This window comes from Phoenix dactylifera, chromosome 2 (assembly GCF_051530095.1).
Source record: "Phoenix dactylifera cultivar Ajwa chromosome 2, Ajwa_hap1_PhDact_Kaust_v1.1, whole genome shotgun sequence".
Classification (NCBI taxonomy): domain Eukaryota; kingdom Viridiplantae; phylum Streptophyta; class Magnoliopsida; order Arecales; family Arecaceae; genus Phoenix; species Phoenix dactylifera.
The window spans coordinates 11,646,222-11,664,977 of record NC_143191.1 but is presented as its reverse complement, the minus strand read 5'-3'; the positions used below and the strand labels follow the sequence as shown (position 1 = coordinate 11,664,977).

Here is an 18,756-nt window from a genome sequence, read left to right as displayed (position 1 = left end):
GATTTCTAAGCCATTCAGCTTCAGAACCTGCCTTTTCTAAGACAATAAACTCGGACTCCATCGTAGACCGAGCGATGCATGTTTGCTTGGATGATTTCCAAGATACTGCACCCCCACCAAGAGTAAAGATATATCCACTCGTGGATTTCATCTCATCTGAATCAGAGATCCAATTTGCATCACTATACCCTTCTAGTACAGCTAGAAATCCACGATATAACAAACCATAATTAATGGTTCCTTTTAAGTACCTTAGTACTCTATGAACAGCACTCCAATGATCCTTACTAGGATTATGAGTATACCTACTTAATCTTCCTACTGCATAAGCAATATCAGGACGAGTGCAGTTAACTAAAAACATTAAACTACCAATGATGCGAGCATATTCTATTTGTAAAATACCATTTTCTTTATTTTTTCCTTAAATGTATACTAGCATCATATGGAGTAGATACGGGTTTACTATCATAATGCTCAAATTTTTTTAAAATTTTCTCAATATAGTGTTCTTGTGATAGCATAAGTCCATTAGAACTTCTTGTTATTTTAATCCCAAGAATTACATCAGCTTCACCCATATCTTTCATATCAAAATTTGAAGCTAAAAATTTCTTAGTATCTATAACTATATTCAAATCAGTTCCCATTATAAGCATATCATCAACATACAAACATATGATCACAACAACATTATTAACAACCTTACTATAAACACACTTATCAGCCTCATTAATTAGAAAGCCATTAGATACCAATACTTTATCAAATTTTTCATGCCATTGTTTAGGTGCTTGTTTTAATCCATATAAGGATTTTACTAATTTACAAACTTTGTGCTCATTACCAGGAACAACACAACCTTCAGGTTGTTCCATGTAAATTTCTTCTTAAATCAATTTCATAATTTTCATGTGCCTCCTTTTCTTGTTTATTATGAGGCAGAGAGTCAATTTTTTCTTTACCTAGTTTCATAGGAAAGATATGTTCAAAGAAATCAGCATTTTAAATTCTACTATAGTGTTGGGTTCCATAATATTAGATTCACATTTTAATACCAAGAATCTATAAGCAGCACTATTTAATGCATAACTAATAAATAAGCAATCAAAGGTTTTAGGTCCCAACTTTCTTTTCTTTGGTTCAGGTAATAGAACTTTGGCCAAACACCCCCACACTTTAAGATATGTAAGGTTAGGTACATGACCTTTCCATAACTCATAGGGTGTCTTACCAATTTTCTTATAAGGTATTCTATTTTGAATGTGACAAGCAGAGAGAATAGCTTCCCCCCACAAATAAAGAGGTACTCCTGAGCTTATTAACATAGCATTCATCATTTCTTTTAGAGTTCTATTTTTACGTTCAGCAACTCCATTAGATTCAGGAGAATATGGTGGGGTAATCTCATGGATTATACCTTTATCTTCACAAAATTTATTGAAGAGATTATACTCATATTCTCCTCCTCTATCAGTCCTTATTCTTTTAATTTTCTTATTAAATTTATTTTCTACTTCAGTAACATATTGCTGAAATTTTTCAAAAGTTTCATCTTTAGTCCTAAGTAGATATACCTTAGTGTATTTAGAATAATCATCAATAAAAGTTATGTAAAATCTTTTTTCTCCTCTAGTTAGAGTGTTTTTCAAATCTCCTAAATCAGAATGTATTAATCCAAGTAATTCAGTTTCTCTTTCTATTGGCTTATGACTCTTTTTAGTAGATTTAGATTCTACACATACTTCACATTTATCATTCACATTTCCAAAGATAATATTATTTAACAAGCCTAGGTCTTTCATTTTCTTGATATAAGAAAAATTAACATGTCCTAATCTACCATGCCATACATCAACAGAATCAATCAAATAAGCAAAAGATGATGCATTTTCATTCATAGTTTCGGTTACATTCAAGACAAATAAACCCTGGTTACAATAACCCTTCCCAATGAAAATATTGTTCTTAGTCATTACAATTTTATCAGACTCAAAATACACTTTAATTCCAGCCTTTCCTAATAAAGATACAGATACTAAGTTCCAACGGATATTAGGAACTTGCAGCACATCATTCAGGAAAAGGACTTTTCCTGATGTTAGCTTGAGGAGTACTTTTCCTTTGCCAACCACTGGCGAGGGTCTCGAATCACCCATGAACACTTGTTCTTCGCCTTCATTTAATGGAGTGTAGGAAGTAAATGCACTCCTATTGCCACAAATATGTCTGGTAGCCCCAGAGTCTACCACCCAGTCCTTTGCTGCTATAACCATGTTGGTTTCAGACACAACTGCTGCAATAATATCTGTCTCTACCAAGTTAGCATTTGGTTTAGCAGATATATCATTCCTTTTTCTAAACCTGCATTGATTAGCATAATGTCCAGGTTTTCCACAAACAAAACAAGTTCCTTTTCTTTTAAAACCAAGACTTTGGAACTTAGGTTTCTTATCATTTTTGAGATAAGGCTTCTTGGACTTTGAACGAGACCCACCTGGTTTGCTGCCCTTCTTCAGCAAGGGACAATCGACTCTGAAATGTCCCGGCTTCTTGCATTCATAGCAACCGATTCCCTCACTTTCTCTTTCCTTACCTTTGTCCTTGTTGTAGGAACTTGGGGAACCTCTCCTCTGATGAAAGAATTTCTTCCGGTTGATAAATTTTCTGTACTTTCGCACAAGAAGAGCCTCATCTTCATCTCCCTCATTGTCTTCTTCTTCACTGCAGCTACTGCAAGAGGGATCCTTGTTAGAAGAAGTAGACTTAAGGACAATTACCTTTTTCTTGTGGGTGGACTTTTCTTCACTGTGTTGCTTCATTGTGAGCTCATGTGTCATCAAGGATCCAAGGAGCTCCTCGAGTGCCAGCTTGTTCAAGTCTTTGGCTTCTTGGATCGCCGTTATCTTGGCTTCCCATGACCTTGGTAAAGATCGAAGAACTTTTTTGACAAGATCACTGTTAGTATAACTTTTGCCAAGATTTTTTAAGCCATTGACAATATCAGTAAATCTAGTATACATGTACGTGATAGTTTCATTAGATTCTATTTTAAATAGTTCATACTTATGAACTAGCATGTTTATTTTGGATTCCTTGACTTGATTCGTGCCCTCGTGGGTCACTTCAAGTCTTTCCCATATCTCTTTTGCAGAATTGCAAGTAGAGACTCTATTAAATTCATTACGGTCTAAGGCACAATAAAGTACATTCATCGTTTGGCATTTAGTTGTGCCTTCCTTCTATCATTGTCATCCCAATCTTTTTCAAGATTGGGTATAGTAATGTTATCTACAAAAATAGAAGGAATATATGGTCCATTAACTATGATGCTCCAAACCTCATAGTCTTGGGCTTAGATAAATATCCTCATCCTAGCCTTCCAATAGGTGTAGTCAGTTCCATTAAAGAATGGAGGCCTATGGGTGGATTGCCCCTCAATAAGAGAAGATCCAAAAGAGGTTGTCATTTTGATCTTTTACTCTTTTAATATAAGAGCTCCGGCTCTGATACCACTTGTTGCCCAAGAAGATAACCCAAGAGGGGGGTGAATTGGGTTTGGATTAACTGTCGACCAATTAAAAACTATGATTAGTAATTAACTAAATCTATTGCAGGCAAATTAGTTAAGTTACTAGATGAAGTGAATGAAGAGAGAGAGAGAGAACAGCAACCAATACAAACACAAACCAATTTATAGTGGTTCGGAGTTAACCCTTACTCCTACATCCACTCCCCAAGCTTCACTTAGGAGTTCACTATAATCCTCTGGATTACAGCCGGTTGTTTTACAAGTTCACAACCCAACTTTTTGTTTTCGCGAGATCACAACGAACTCGGTCGGTTTTCACAGGCTCACCGACTAGAACCATCCGATCGTTTTTCCGGGATCACAATCGAACCCTTACACCGTTGGTTTTAACTTCGGCTCACCAACAAACCTTACAACCCTTGATTCAATCCCCTGATTGAATCAAGTAAGAAAATAGTTTGGAAAAAGTTACAAGGAAAGCTTCTTAACAAGCAAATATTAAATAATATGAAAAGAGTAGAGTTAGAAGCCCTCAAACAGATTTTGGAAGAGGAAGAAGGGGCTTCTCGAACTCTGAGTCTCCTCTTTGAATGCACTGAAGATTTGAAATCAGAGAAAGAGCCTTGAATGCGAAGGGAAGACTTCTAGTTATGTATTGAATGCGGTTCTTCCTTCTTTTGCTTGTCTTTTCTCTCAATAGACTCTTGGTAGATGGAAAACACTTAATGCTCAGATGGAGTGACTCTCTTGGTGTCTACTACTGTTCACTCTGGCTATTTAAGCAGTCCCCTTTGAAAACTAGCCGTTAGACACTAATTTGTGGCCGTTCTGCACAGTCTGCAACTTCTGACAATGTATCCGTTGGGGTCGGAGTCGACTCGCTCGATATGGAGTCGACTCGACGGTTGCTGGAGTCGACTCATGCTTTACTGGAGACGACTCGCCTACTGTTCAGAATTTGAATTAAAGTGCTGTCCCGTTCTGGAGTCGACTCGGCCAAACCTGGAGTCGACTCGCCAGTATCCGATGATGACTCGGCCCTCTGGAGACGACTTGTTCTCAGGGTTCCAGAGATCTAATTTTCTGCATTTCTTTCTCGAGTCGACTCGGATCATCTTGGAGTCAACTCGGCTCTCAGAGCCTGAAAACTGATCCTCTATCTTTGAAGTTGAACTGCCTTGGAGTCGACTCGGATCATCTTGGAGTCGACTCGGCTCTCAGAGCCTGAAAATTGATCCTCTGTCTTTCAGTCTGCTTTCCTCTGAGAGTCGACTCTTGCTTGTTTAGGAGTCGACTCGCCAAACGTTGGAGACGACTCGAACTCTTCTAGAGTCGACTCGGTAACAGGGTCCAGAATACACTTCTCTATCCTTCTGTCTGTTACTCCTTGGAGTCGACTCAGATCAGTCAGGAGTCGACTCGGTAAGCATCGGAGTCGACTCGAAACCGTTGGAGTCGACTCGGTGACAGGGTCTGAAATTCATCTTTCTATCCTTCTGTCTGTTCTCGGTCGGAGTCGACTCGTAGTGTACCGGAGTCGACTCGAGCTCGTGCCAGAACCTCTGAAATACTTAGAGTCAACTCGTACTCTTCCGTAGTCGACTCGAGCTTCAAACTTTGGCTTAAATTAGTTCAATACTTAGCCAAATGACTTTGAACAAAGGCTCAATGCTATTAAAGATAAATTCACATATATTTGCCTGAAACACTAGATTGAATTCTTTAGTACAACTTGAAATATACTCAAATGCTTTGAGCTCATCAAAATCAAATAGGGGTATAACCAATCACTCCATACTGTCGCTTACAAGTTAGGTGCGTCAATCATCAGATGACAAATGCCCATGCAGTTATATTATAACATCTCAGTTAAGTGTTTCATTATATCATCATTATGTTTATGAAGCATTTGTCAACTATTTTGAAGATATAATCAAATTTTATGTGGCTCCTCACTTAGCCCAGTAGACTTAAGGCACCTGGTTGAGACCCCTATCTTGCTGGGAAAGTATCTAGGTTTGAACCCAAATGGTGGCATTCTTACTGTGTTCTTCAAAAAATTAAAACAACGGAGACTTACTCCATTTGCTGTGAGGCTGCCTAGAATAAATTAATTCATGCTGCTTTAAAATCCAGATGAAGAATTCATTTTGAGACCACAGGGTCACAATCAGTTATAAGCAACTCTAGCTTCAAAAAATAGAAAAAGGAGGCTTGCTTCATTTGCTGCGAGAATGCCTTAGAATAAATTAGTTCATGTATGTGCATGCATGCATGTTGATGCATGCTCTTGGGTAGCCTCTGCCATTTATATTGACCAATTAAGCATTAGAAAAATAAAGCTAATCACTAAATTCTCTGTATGGTAGCTTATAAGGTGCATGTATGACTGTGTGAAATTGTCTTTAATGATAATTTTTTTTCTTTTAGGTCTTTTGCTTGCTTACTTTGTCCATCTACTAGGATACGTGAACTTTACAATGATAAATTTTTATTTTGCTTGTTCCCCATCTACTAGGATTCTTTTTTGCATATATATCCTTTTAAATATGCTAAATTGTATGAATATCCTTGCAAAATCGCTATCTGCTTGTATACTCTTATAAATATTTTTTTTGCACATCTATCCATTAAAGGCATTTTAGTCATTTTAATTTGAAACTATTAATTTTTTAATGGTATTAGATGATGTAGATAAATATGCAAAAACAAGAATAAAAAAAGGTAAAATAGCAAAACAAATGTTTTACGAGGGTATACATACAAATATCAATTTTGGAAGGATATTCATGCAAAATTTGATATTTAAGAGGGTATCCATGCAAAAAATTCTAAATTAAATTAATCCGAAATACGGGAAGTGTGTAAAAAGAAAAGGGAAGAAAAAGAAGAGAGTTGATTAAATTTTTGCTTCTTAATAGTCCAATATATTATCTTCTATATCTTTTCTCTCATTCTCTAGTCACAACAATCCATCTCTTCTTTCTCCTGCAGTGCATGCTCGATGCTAATGGATAGAGTGGCAATCTGTAATGAGAAAGGCCTAGAAGCTAGCTTCTTGTGAAAGATCTCCAAAGCTTCAAATAGGATTCTTCTTGCATACGCGTTGCATATACTGAATCGTAGTAAAAGATAATGCCGATGTCTCTCATCACCTAGAAAGCTTCTTTGATACAGTTGGTTTCATTATATGCTCGGTCTCCTTGGACCTAACTAATAGTCAATCCTTACGTACATGGACACTAATCAATAAGAAGTTCATTAATTACATCAAATCTTAAGTGCATCAAGGTCACTTCACTGTCAAAAATTGATCACTCGCCATGATCATAAAAGTATATCTCTTAGGGCTCGTTTGGTTCGCGGGAAAAGAAGGGGAAAAGTGTGGTCAACGGAAAAATAATGAGATGCCTTTTGTTTGGTTGGAGTTTTCACAGAAGAAAGATGGAAAAGTTGTATTTCCATGAAAATATGATTCCCATATTGCATGGAAAAGTCTTTCCCACGAGGAACATGAGAAAGTTACTTTCCCGTGAGGTGGAAATCACTTCATTTTTATTTTTTCCTAAAAAGACCCTTCAGCATTAAAGAAGCATTAAAGAGGCATTAAAGACTTAATTTTTATTAAGGGTATAATAGAAATTATACATAACTTTCCCAGGAAAGTGCATGGTCAACCAAACATAAATACTTTGGAAATCTGTCACTTTCCCATGGTCAACCAAACATGCCAAAAGTACTTTTCTAGGCATCCTCTTCCTAGAAATCTGCTTCTTAGGAATCATATTCTTAAGAAGAAAAATGCTTCCCGCGAACCAAACGAGCTCTTAGGGTGGAAGGGGGAAAAACTTGCATCCCTCTTACTCCTTGTTAGTTTGTGGATGTGTTTGATGCCATTTCACAAAAAAAATTTTCTTTGATAATTCATTGGGTTCATGAACCACGGTGGAAGTTGGACTTGACCAAATTTGTTATACCATCCATTGATACCAATTGAACTAATTAACAACTTTTTTGGAAACTAAAACCTTCTAAAAAAGTATAAAATTTTATATAAATTTTAGATTAAAAAATACTTTTCAAACAAAAATTTGGAAAGTATTTTCAGAAGAAGCATAAGTTAAAGCATAAGAGAGGATAGAAAATCTAGTTCTAATCATTTTTTTATAAAATTATTAATTGTCTTTCAAATATAGTAAATCTATCCATAAAAAATAGTTCTACAGTCGGTAATTTTAAATATTAATATATCACAAAAATATTTTAAACATTTAGATTTGAATATTTACTTATTTATTTTTGAGGAAAGGGGCTGAGCCGCCGCCTTTTGAACCCGAACGGAGTGAACCAACGGACCAGGAAACTATTACCGGCTCGCGGTTTATTAGTAAAAACCGAACCCGACACTAAGACGACCTTTTGAGCGGCTCTCCCCCTTCCAGCCTAAAACCCTAGTTCGTAAAACCCCACCTACTCCTCTAAAATAGCGAAAGAAAGCAAGGAAGAGAGGCGGGAGGAAAGAAAGAAGAAGGATGGGGAGCGATAGCGAGACGGAGAGCAGATCGATAAAGGAGAGAAGGAATTTAATATCGCTTGCCCCCATCGCCAAACCCCTCGCCGGGAAGAAGCTCCGGAAGCGGACCCTCAAGCTTGTCCGAAGAGGTATCATCCATTCCTATCAAATCGCTTTGATATCAGATTCTGATGACCTCCGTTGTTTGCCCACTTGTATGTTTTTTTAATTTTTTTTACTATTTTTTGTATTTTTGTGGCATTCATCTCTATCCTATTCATTTTGTTAAAATATATATATATCTTTCTCTCTCTCGTTTCTTGCTTTCCTCTCATTTGGATATGTTGGCTTTCGTAATTTTTACTATCACGTTAAGAGTTTCTCCCCCTCCATATGTTATTCAGCTGCTGCCTTTTGTAATTAAATTTCTTTCGTTTTCTTTATTGTGGTTATGGAGTTCCTTAGTGAATTTTCTTCGTTTGAGGAATATCGGGTTTCAATTTGTTTCTGTTCAGTTATATTGCGGTGTGAGTTTTTAGTTAACTATACTTTGTTTTGACTTGCTCTCTCGGTCATCTGACATTGTGCGTTTCTATTTTTTCCAGCTTCCGAGTCGAAATGCCTAAAAAGAGGAGTTAAGGAAGTGGTAAAGAGTATTCGTCGCGGCGAAAAAGGGTTGGTTTTCTTGTTCCTCCCTTCCGATCAAATTAAAAAAACTTAAATTGAAAATCTACTGGAGTTACTGAAACCCTTCTTATCTGCAAGTAATTTTGTTTCATTTGCAATGCTAAACAGCATTTTATATAATAACATAATAACTATAGGACTTGAATCATTGCAGTGATAGCACAAATTTTGTTGCATCAGTGTTTTGAATAATCTGGCAGTAGCAGAACAAATGGTTTCTTTTAATCCATTACAAACGTTTCCGAACCACCTGTGATATGCATGCGCTCAAAAATATGCACATGATGTATATGTGTGTGTGTGTGTGTTGGTGTATAATACATGCGCGTATATAAATGCTTCTAGATGCTTTTTAATAGAAACCAATGAAGGGCATTTCAAAATGAAAATCATCACCATTAATCATGACCTACGATATATAAAATGGTTATAAACAAAAAATCATGAATTTTTAAGGTCGTTTAGTTATACATCAGATGAAAACAAAGTTGACATTTTTAACGGTAGGATATCATGTTTTAATTTGTTCTATAGCTTAGAAACATCCATATTAGCTGAAACTTAACATGCGTATATTTTGAAATATTTAGGTCAAGTTCAACTGTTTGGAATTGCTAAATAAATATTTTATGCTATGCTTTTGCTCACTAGCTATATTGCGACCGTTCATTTTTTCACCAGGTTAGATGCATAGGCAAGAGAGCTCAAAATATAATTTTTAGATTCAAGTATTTTATACATCTTTTATCACAATCAATTGTGCAGATTTTCATCTTGAGAGGCCGTTCATTGATTTCCATTCGGAAACAATTGGAGTCAAATACTCTTAGAAGCAATTCAGCTTATATATAAATATCTATTATGCAGCTTATATATAAATACATATTATGTACATAGCCGTGTGCGATGGAAAATGCAAGCATGGTTTGGGGAGGGATCTTTTTCATCTGTCCCAACAAAGAAAAGTTATCTACTCTATCTGACTAGTTTTGGGGAGGCATTTTTTTCTCTATCCCAACAAATAAAAGTTGTCTACTCCATCCGACTAGTTCTGGGTTCAAGTTATAGGCAACCATTTCTTTTTTCTATTTCAATTCACTTTATTTACAAATTGTTTTGGGTGATTTAGTCATGGAGATATATACTTGTTGAGATTGGTTCACATTGGCATATAAGACATGTTATATATATATACACACACACACATACGTGCGCGTGTGTAAATATATTATAACATGGCATTATAATTGAGTTAACACTCAGAGAAGTAGATTTATGTAAATCATACATGCATGCATGTGTGCAAGCAGGCCTTGTGTTGGATATCATGGCCATAAAATCCTGGTCCAGGAGGTAGCTAGGTTGAGAATCTGTGGCCTGTGGTTGTGCTAGCTTGAGTAAGGAAGCATATGGCAGAATTAGGTCCAACAATATGGAGGAGCTTGTATGAGTCATTGGGCATGTACTCCAATTCAATGCCCGCATAGAGGTTCTCCATATGGATTGAAAGATTGTTTCTAGTACACTTTGTATGGATAATATTTTTCATGGTTTTATTGTAAATACAACTGTACCATTTAATCTTGCTTAGTTTATTTGATGTCTCTTACTAGTAATTATGAGAAATTTTTCTGATGATTCACAGAGAACTAAGGGTTTTGATGTCATTATTTTTGTTATAATATTTCTTTGACTTACCTGTACTTTTATACATTGTATCAAATCATGCTCTCTTAGGTGTTAGGGCTGTAGAGTGTTGTCTTTGATAATTTGTTTGCATGTGGATACAACTGTGTTTCCGCTCTTTAGTGAGGATGTCAAGGACGGAATACAACTAAGTGGTAAATCAATGACTTCTTAAACTTTAGAACAAGAAATGCATGCCACTGATAACAAGATGGCTGTATGTGAACATACAGTGATGAACTTATTTAATAGCTTTACAGTCTTTTGTCGTGATTTATAAATTAAAGAAAAATAAAAGAGATAATGCAATGATGCACTTCGGCATCAAGCATTTTAGTTGACATGTACAGTCATATATGCATATATACGCATATATATGCATTTGTATGTATGTGTGTGTTTGTCCGTATCCTATGCAAGATTACTATATATATATATATAATTATATATAATCAACTAATCAAAGCATACGCCTACTGCACCTGAAATGCAGTGATTATTTTTTTTATTTTTGATTTAAGATACCATCCTTTAGAAAGTATAATTGCTTTGGTTTTCTTTTCTGAACAGAAAAGAACAAACAAGTTTTCGATATCTTTTGGGCGTACCACATATGCAGATTAGGCAACAGGCTGAATTGGTCCAATTATTTGGGCATAGAAATCACTGTCATGCACATTTTATCCACATTCTATCAATGACATGATGTGCCATGTCAGGTTTCCACTTATCTTTTCTGCCCTTCTGAACCTGTGTGGTTTATGTAATGAAAACTTAATGTTTCTGGTATGGTAATATAAGTGGAAGTTTCTGGGGTTTAGTCCTCAAGTTTCTTTCTCCAAAAAAGCTAATAGATCTTTAGGTTTGTCTTAAGATAAAGCAGCCCATTATGCTCTTTTTTGATTCTTCTTTGTGTGTGAGGTAATTATATTATATAAACATTATTCAACACTTTGTCTATTCTAATATTGAAGTCAAAGACTGCTTAGGATGCTTAGGAGGCTTCATTTTTCTTCTTTATGTCTTATCCTTTTTGCTAAAAATTTTCCATCTCAAATAAAAATAACCTACTTAATTCAGTTCCAACTTTGAGGGAGAGAAATAAGAAAAAAAATGCACATTCCAAATAGAGAATGTAGTTGTTGTACAACGTGAATAATAAAAAAAATAGATTAGGGAATCTCGGCCATCGTTACTACCTTCACGTGACTTTGACATGTCTAGTTGTATATAAATGGAACTATATAAAAAAGACAATATAATATAGTCTTGTGCATAGCATCCTTGAATTACATTAGAATTTCAAGAATGTTCCAACTTTTCATTTGTGCAATAAAAAACGATAAAACAAGTCATTGATTAGAAAGTTGAATTTGATATAGGACCAAGCCAAAAAGTGATATGTTGAGTATGGATTATGGCCCTCAGGCTTTAGGTTAACATAGTAATGACACGATGACATTCTAGATATTCCCTTACCATTTCATGTGTTTCTACATTAAAAAGGAAACATTTTTTGACATAGGCAAAAGCCTAAAAGAGTCTGGTTAGATTCCATATAATATATGATTTTAATTTGCAAACTTCTTCGTGAAAAGAAAAGGATTATTGACCAAATACAGGAGAATGAATTGGAAAAAGGTATTAAATAATCTAGAGACATAATAAAAGGGTAGAGTTATAATGTTTCCAGCATAGCAACTCTCAAAGTAGGTTGTACGAGTAAATGCCAAATATACCTTCCATGTATTGCATTAGATAGTATTAGATGCATGGAGGTATTTTTGTCTTTTGGCCTATGCCAATAATGCACCATTTTTCCCGCAACGATTGCTGCACTGGCCAAATGATGATAATACAATCCGGAAGATTATCTAATGCAATTCATGGGGGTTAATTTGTCATTTGCTTATGTGGGAGCACTATAACTCTGTCCATATTACAAACATTACTATAGAATAGCAACCCATGTTTGGAGACCTAGGTGAGTCAATTGGGCTGACCTGCTTGACCTGCGACTTGGAAACCTTTATGGGTTGGTTCAATCGCCTAGATACTCTAGAAACCCATGCACTCTGACAAATTAACCAATTTAATCACCCAACCCACTGAGATCAATTGGTTTTGGCTCCTCTAGTTAACTTCTTTAAGGGTGCCGGAAAAATATTAAAACATAAGCTGCCTTTTTACCTCTTTAGACTTTGGAATTAGGGTTCATCTTAATCTTGGAAGAATTTGCTATTCCAAGTTCCCAGTCCCTTTGTTTTCATTTCCATCTAAAATTACTTATAGAACATGTATTTGGTGATATTAGTTACTAATACATATCCTTTTCAGTCTTTAGTAAAATAAGTTGAGAGATTCTATCATTTTTATGGCATTTATATTGCACAATAGGACCACTATCATATTTCATGCTTTTTTATAATTTTAGATTTTTTTAAAATTATTATTGTTTGTATTTCATATATTTATATATTTATAGTGTCACAGGTCAATGAGTTGACTTGCAGTTAGATTATTGACATGTGACCTGTACACTAAAATGGGTCGATGTTTGGGCCAGATTTTAGAACATTTATTGCAACACTAGAGTAAATTACAAATATTTTTGTATGTTGAATGTGGTGTTATCTTCTTTCCTTTATTTTTTCTTAGTGCTGAGATTGATGTCCATCTTGTTTCATTTCACAATATTTGACAATTTGATTGTAAAGTGTAAACTATATGGAGAACTTGAATATTTATCCACATTAATAAACACATGCTTACTACTACAGCTGCATGGACATGTGCACGAGGAATCTGAGTTATGTCTATTAAAAAAATTGCATGGCTGATACTACATTAGCCATTCAACCCAAGATTCAACGTGCTGTTGGCTTGGTCGATACATTTTTTTTAATATCAATAATTTGTTGGATAGTGTTAGATCTTCTCAGATTATTTACCATCAATTCCAAGTTGGAAGTATGATTGCTTGGTAATTCATCATACTGTTTGTTTTTTTTCCATTTTCTGGTTGAAGTTGACATCTCCTTACCAGTTTCAATGGAAGGTTCAGGTTGAGGACTAGGTCATGGGAAAACTGCAAAATATAAAATTTTACCAAATTATCATGAACGAGAGCCCCCTTCTTTCCCCCACCCCAACCCCTAACCAAAAAAAGAAGGTTTTTTTAGCATGTTTGACCGGTTTGTCTAAAACCATTTGATAATGATCCTTTTGCTTTTACAACTGTGCTTAAAGCTTTAAATTTTCCTTAGCTAGAATCTTGTACCTAGGATGCTGCATCTCCTTCCAGATCTTGTTAGAATCTTGCTTTGACACAGTCTTCCACAGCATTTTTTGTATTTTATTATTATTATTATTATTATTATTTAAATAGCCTAAGGTGCACACTTTCACAACTGCTCCTGTTTTGGGAAAATGAATAATTTGCATTACCTAAACCATACAACTCAAAGGAGTGAAATTTTAAAGGAGGACAATGGAAGTTGACATGGCACATCATGTTATATACCGGTTATCATCCCTGCATGTAAAAGCGGTATACATGATGATTCATATACCTATATTGCTGAGCCGATTTGGGTACCTAAGGCTGAACTCATGCTTGCTATATGCACCCTTGGTGGGTTTGTAAAGTTCACTTTTCATTTAGAGGGTAGAGAGTTTTTGTAAGTATAGTGTGTAAGTGACAATATACCTTTGTAAGAAAGATGTTATTATTTTTTGTAAATGCTGCATATATGCTTTAATATATATTGTCCTGGCGCTTATTAAGAAACATATATAGTGTAAGTTGATTAATTAGAAGTGGCTCCTTTCGATTTTGCATCACTAGGGGGTATCATAGCATCATGGGAGGAAAATGATGCAAATTTTTGACCAAGAATTCACTGATGCATACTCTATTGCATATATCTTGTAATGGGATAGGCGGTATCATGTTTCTTGTAAATTCAAAATGCATTGATTAGTCGCAATTTCTAATCCTTTGTTCCCCTGGAACAGTGTTTTGGTATCTTTAGCAGGAATATGCAATTATTTCTACAATATAAACAAACTAACGAAGACAATACTCGAAATTATGACGGCTAAGAGACTATAGTGTAATATGCAGAAAAATCAGATGGATCCAAGAAACACGATTATAGAAGCATATAACAACATCAAGTTGAAGCCCTCATATATTCCATAATCAATACAAGGAAAAGTAGTAAAGAATATTTGTAGAAGTGCTTGTAGGATGTGTTCAATGATGCTGATCAAACTAAAAGAGCATGGAATTTTATCTTAAAGCCTGAATGTAAGCATAATCTTTATGCAGAGTGAAGATCTTCCTGCTGTATAGCTCAAGTCCATGACCATTAATAGGTTATAAAATATCCGCTTTTCCTCTTTTCGGACAAAAATTCTGACCTGGGCTTGCCCGATGCTCACATTTCATAGATGCCTTGGCCTTATTGCTACTTATTTACCGAGACCCATGGCCTTAATATTCAATACGAGGTCTTCTTACCACAGAACCAATATGCGATGTTTTTTAAGGGGCAGCCTAAGGTTAAGAATACCAGTACTGACCATGGTACTGGTTTTTCACTGGCCTGGCATGGTACTGGTTCATATCATACTGATTTATGGTATAGCGTTGTGTCCTGGTACTTTGTTAGGATGCCATTTTTATTTTCATTAATTTTTGGGTACTTTTTGGTGTCTAAAATGAATAATTAGTGAATTTATGCATCCTGGTACCGTACATGATGCACCCAAAATTCATCCAAGTTGTGCAACAAATTAATAGCATGTGCACACTACTGATTCTGACTATGGCTGTTGGTATATATGCCAAGATTCACGAGAAACTAGGGAGGATAGAAACCGAGCTATAAAGTCACCAAAGGTTCTGACCAATGTTTGAAATGGCATCTTTAGACTAACATGGACTGCATTTTATGATGCACATGTCAATATGGTGTATGATACATGAGCAGAAACACAATCTGAGAATACTAGACTCCTATATCATGTCTTGTCGATCGACATCAGTGATCTAATTGAATTTGTCAATGTATTAAATAGATTTCCATGCATTTAAATTTTCTATGTTTTGATGTTGTCAGGGTGTAATATGTTCTTATGGTTATGTTTTACAGCTTTTTCTAACACTTCAAACTGATTTTACGGCTTTTTTAACATTCTGAACTGATTTGGTGCATGCAGGTTGTGTATAATTGCAGGAAACATTTCTCCAATTGATGTAATCACGCATGTCCCTATATTATGTGAGGAAGCTGATATTCCATACCTCTATGTCCCTTCAAAGGAGGTTAGTTGTTATCTTGTTGATGCCCTTTGATCTTTTTCTTTTTTATTAAACATGCATGGGCGAAGGAGTCAAAAGAAGACTGGGGTACAGTTAACTCCCATTTAGGTGAATGAGAGTTCTGGTTTATTTATACTATTTTTTATACAAGGAGCGCATTCCTACCAAGTTGGAGAAAAGTTTGGTAGGATCAAGAAAAAGCAAAATTGTTAGAAACTTGGTAGAATATGATAGTTAAAACAGTAGGACTTCTATTCAACCTCAAAATTTGGCAATTCAGTTTGCCTATACCATTACAAGGAACTTGTAAAACACTGACCTCCAAATTCCATATACCCTCTTACCAATTTCTGAGGTCCGCCAGAGAGAGCATTCATTTAGCTGGCATATAGTTGTTTCATATTGTAATATTTCTTTCTATTCCTGTTCCATATCCTAGATTTCATCTCCACCATTGTCACCGCAACCCAATGGCTTGAACAACTTATCCAGGGTTATTTACTACTTGCACAAGCTCCACAGTCCTTCCTAAAACAGACATACAATTTAAAGCCAGCAGAAAATCTTCTTTTTAATGATGTAGAAAGCACAATCAATTTAACTAAACTGTCTAGGGGCGTCACATGATTACCAAACAACTTTGCACTTTCCTCCCTCTGATTGGTTGTTGAGGAACCTGCCACCTTAACCTTTTCATGTAAAAAGTAGTGCTATAGAAAGCAATGTGATCCCTGATTATGGAATCTCACCATTCTATCAGTATTTCATGCAAGACTGTTATAAGATTTAGTTGAGTCTGCTGACACATTTCTTGTCTGGGATCCCTTCTCTCCCCCTTTCTAGGATCTTGCCACTGCTGGGGCAACCAAGAGGCCTACCTGCTGTGTCTTAATACTAACCAAACCAACCAAAGGAGAGTTGGAGCAGGAGGTGAAGGAAAAATTGCAGGCAGATTACAACCAAGTGGTGTCAGATGTTGCTGAGCTGACGTCCTCCCTTATCTGAAAGAGCCGAGTGAAACAAGATCCAACTTCACATGATGTGTTTGACCATTCTGCTGCTGCTATTGGCTTCATCTTCCCTGACATGTCAATTTCAGACACTGAGTAAACTGTATTACGTTCCTTCTGTCTGGGGACCTCAAGCAGGTAGTCTATTTTGTTACTATCATCCACTGTACTGTGAGATAAGCTAGTGGGATGCTGGGGTTTTTTACTCGGTTTGGTTACTACGACTTGGCTGGCTATTGGACAATATATGACACGGTGAGTTTATATGAAGCCATTGCAACCGATGAAATTGTAGTTGTCTTGTCATTGTCATCTTGCAGTTTTGCATGTGATTTTTGTGTTGACATGCTGGTGAGTGGCGTTTTCTTACATGAACTAAAATTTGTCTGAAATATCAGCAATCTTTGGAAGAATCTAGTAGGATCTCTGGTTAACAGATGGTAATTTTCTAAATTTTGGTTGTTTGCAATTGGATTGTTAGTTTTCCGCATACATAATTTGTGCTCCATACCATCTACCAGTATTTGGGACTTGCATACAGGAGGCAAGATTGTTTAGTTGATGGCTGATATCAGACTGACTGATGAAATGAATGGGATTAGGTCTTCCATTATGTTCTCGAAGAGCTCTCCATCTCCTTTAGGGAGACATTGGCCAATCTTTTCTGTTCCATGTCTTGCTTCGTGGTGGACCGGCCTCCATTGTTTTCTTTTTTTATTATTATTTTTGATTGGATGGATGAATTATACTAATCTACATCCAAAGAAGTCGGAAAACAAAATATCCTAGAAGAGGGACGGCAAAGCCGCACCACCAGCCTGCAACACTTGGCTGGAGTAATCTGCTGTTTTGTTTATCTCACCTTTTTTTTCTTTTTTTGGGTCTTTCCTAACCATTAGAAGGTCACATGGCTCAACGAGAAAACAGAATTGTTGTATGTATCACTTTCATTCTCTTGTAGTTTATGGCAGAAAAACCAATCCCGATTGTTTTATTCTCTTTGCTATATGTTTAAGGCAGTGGAGACAAATAAACAAAAGCAGTGATATAGATCTTACTTGGTAAAAGCTTTCGGGAAGTTGCTATGTGGTTTATCATTTGCCAAGAGAGTTGGCAAAGAGAAGGATGTTTCCTTTATGCTCTGAGAAAATCAATGTACGTTGCTCACTGAAGACAGCATTCTCTGCCATTTGCTTCTTGTTATCTTTACTGTTATGCTTTTGGTTATCTTTTCTTTGAGGTTATAGTGTTATTGATGGATAACTATAAGAATTACTGAAAACATGTTCTATGATTTTTCTTTGATCTTTCTTCATCCTACAAGCATTCAGCATACAGTTTTAATATCTTGCATGTTTTTTATGCTTTGGATCATTGGGGTCGTAAAATTTTGTATAGTATCTACTACATCGATCTATGTCGATATATTCAGAGCATAAGAATGATTTGCCATCTCGGTTCCGAATCTCATATCGATGCCACACTAACACTGTGTTGGTACGATACGATACAAGATCTTTTCGGCATACCAAATATTAGTATGCCGCTTATACCGGGTACCAGTTAGTTATACTGGTACCAAACTGGTACGGTACAATACATCCTATACAATTTAGTTTGGGCTGGTACAATAAATTATGATTAGACCAAAAGGCTAGATTTAATTGCCGATTTATCCATGCACTACTGCAACAGCTTCATATTAAGGAAATAGCAATAAATAAGTAAAATGAAATTGCTTACCGATCTGTTAAAGTTTCTTTGGGTGTTGTACTGGCAAACTTGGTATTTTGGTGAGGGTTATCCTTCGCTCTGCAGTCCATTGCCTGCAGGCCACTTCTATTGAAAAATAAATTAGTTAGAAGCCAGATCAATGGTAACAAATAACATCAACTGGTTGCCATCCAGAAGTCATCAGAGAAAAGGTAATGGCAGAAGGCATTTTGTGTTCCCCTTCACTAAAATTGTAGCAAATCCTCAAGAAACCTGGTGTGTTATG

At 35.8% G+C, this 18,756-nt stretch overlaps 1 protein-coding gene across 1 annotated transcript; it reads left to right on the top strand.

Annotated features, from left to right (window-relative positions):
- The first annotated feature begins 7,957 nt into the window (after positions 1–7,957).
- On the top strand, positions 7,958–17,063 carry LOC103722411 (H/ACA ribonucleoprotein complex subunit 2-like protein). Its single transcript, XM_008812963.4, has 4 exons — positions 7,958–8,194; positions 8,651–8,720; positions 15,645–15,750; positions 16,591–17,063. The coding sequence occupies exons 1-4, from the start codon at positions 8,065–8,067 to the stop codon at positions 16,750–16,752; spliced, it is 468 nt and encodes a 155-aa protein (XP_008811185.2). The 5' UTR covers positions 7,958–8,064; the 3' UTR covers positions 16,753–17,063.
- Positions 17,064–18,756: the final 1,693 nt, after the last annotated feature.

Coding starts and splice junctions, on each gene's coding strand:
- LOC103722411 (XM_008812963.4), top strand. CDS start 8,065: ATGGGGAGCGATAGCGAGACGGAGAGCAGATCGATAAAGGAGAGAAGG. Junction 8,721..15,644: donor ATTCGTCGCGGCGAAAAAGG/GTTGGTTTTCTT, acceptor TGGTGCATGCAG/GTTGTGTATAATTGCAGGAA. Junction 15,751..16,590: donor TCTATGTCCCTTCAAAGGAG/GTTAGTTGTTAT, acceptor CCCCCTTTCTAG/GATCTTGCCACTGCTGGGGC.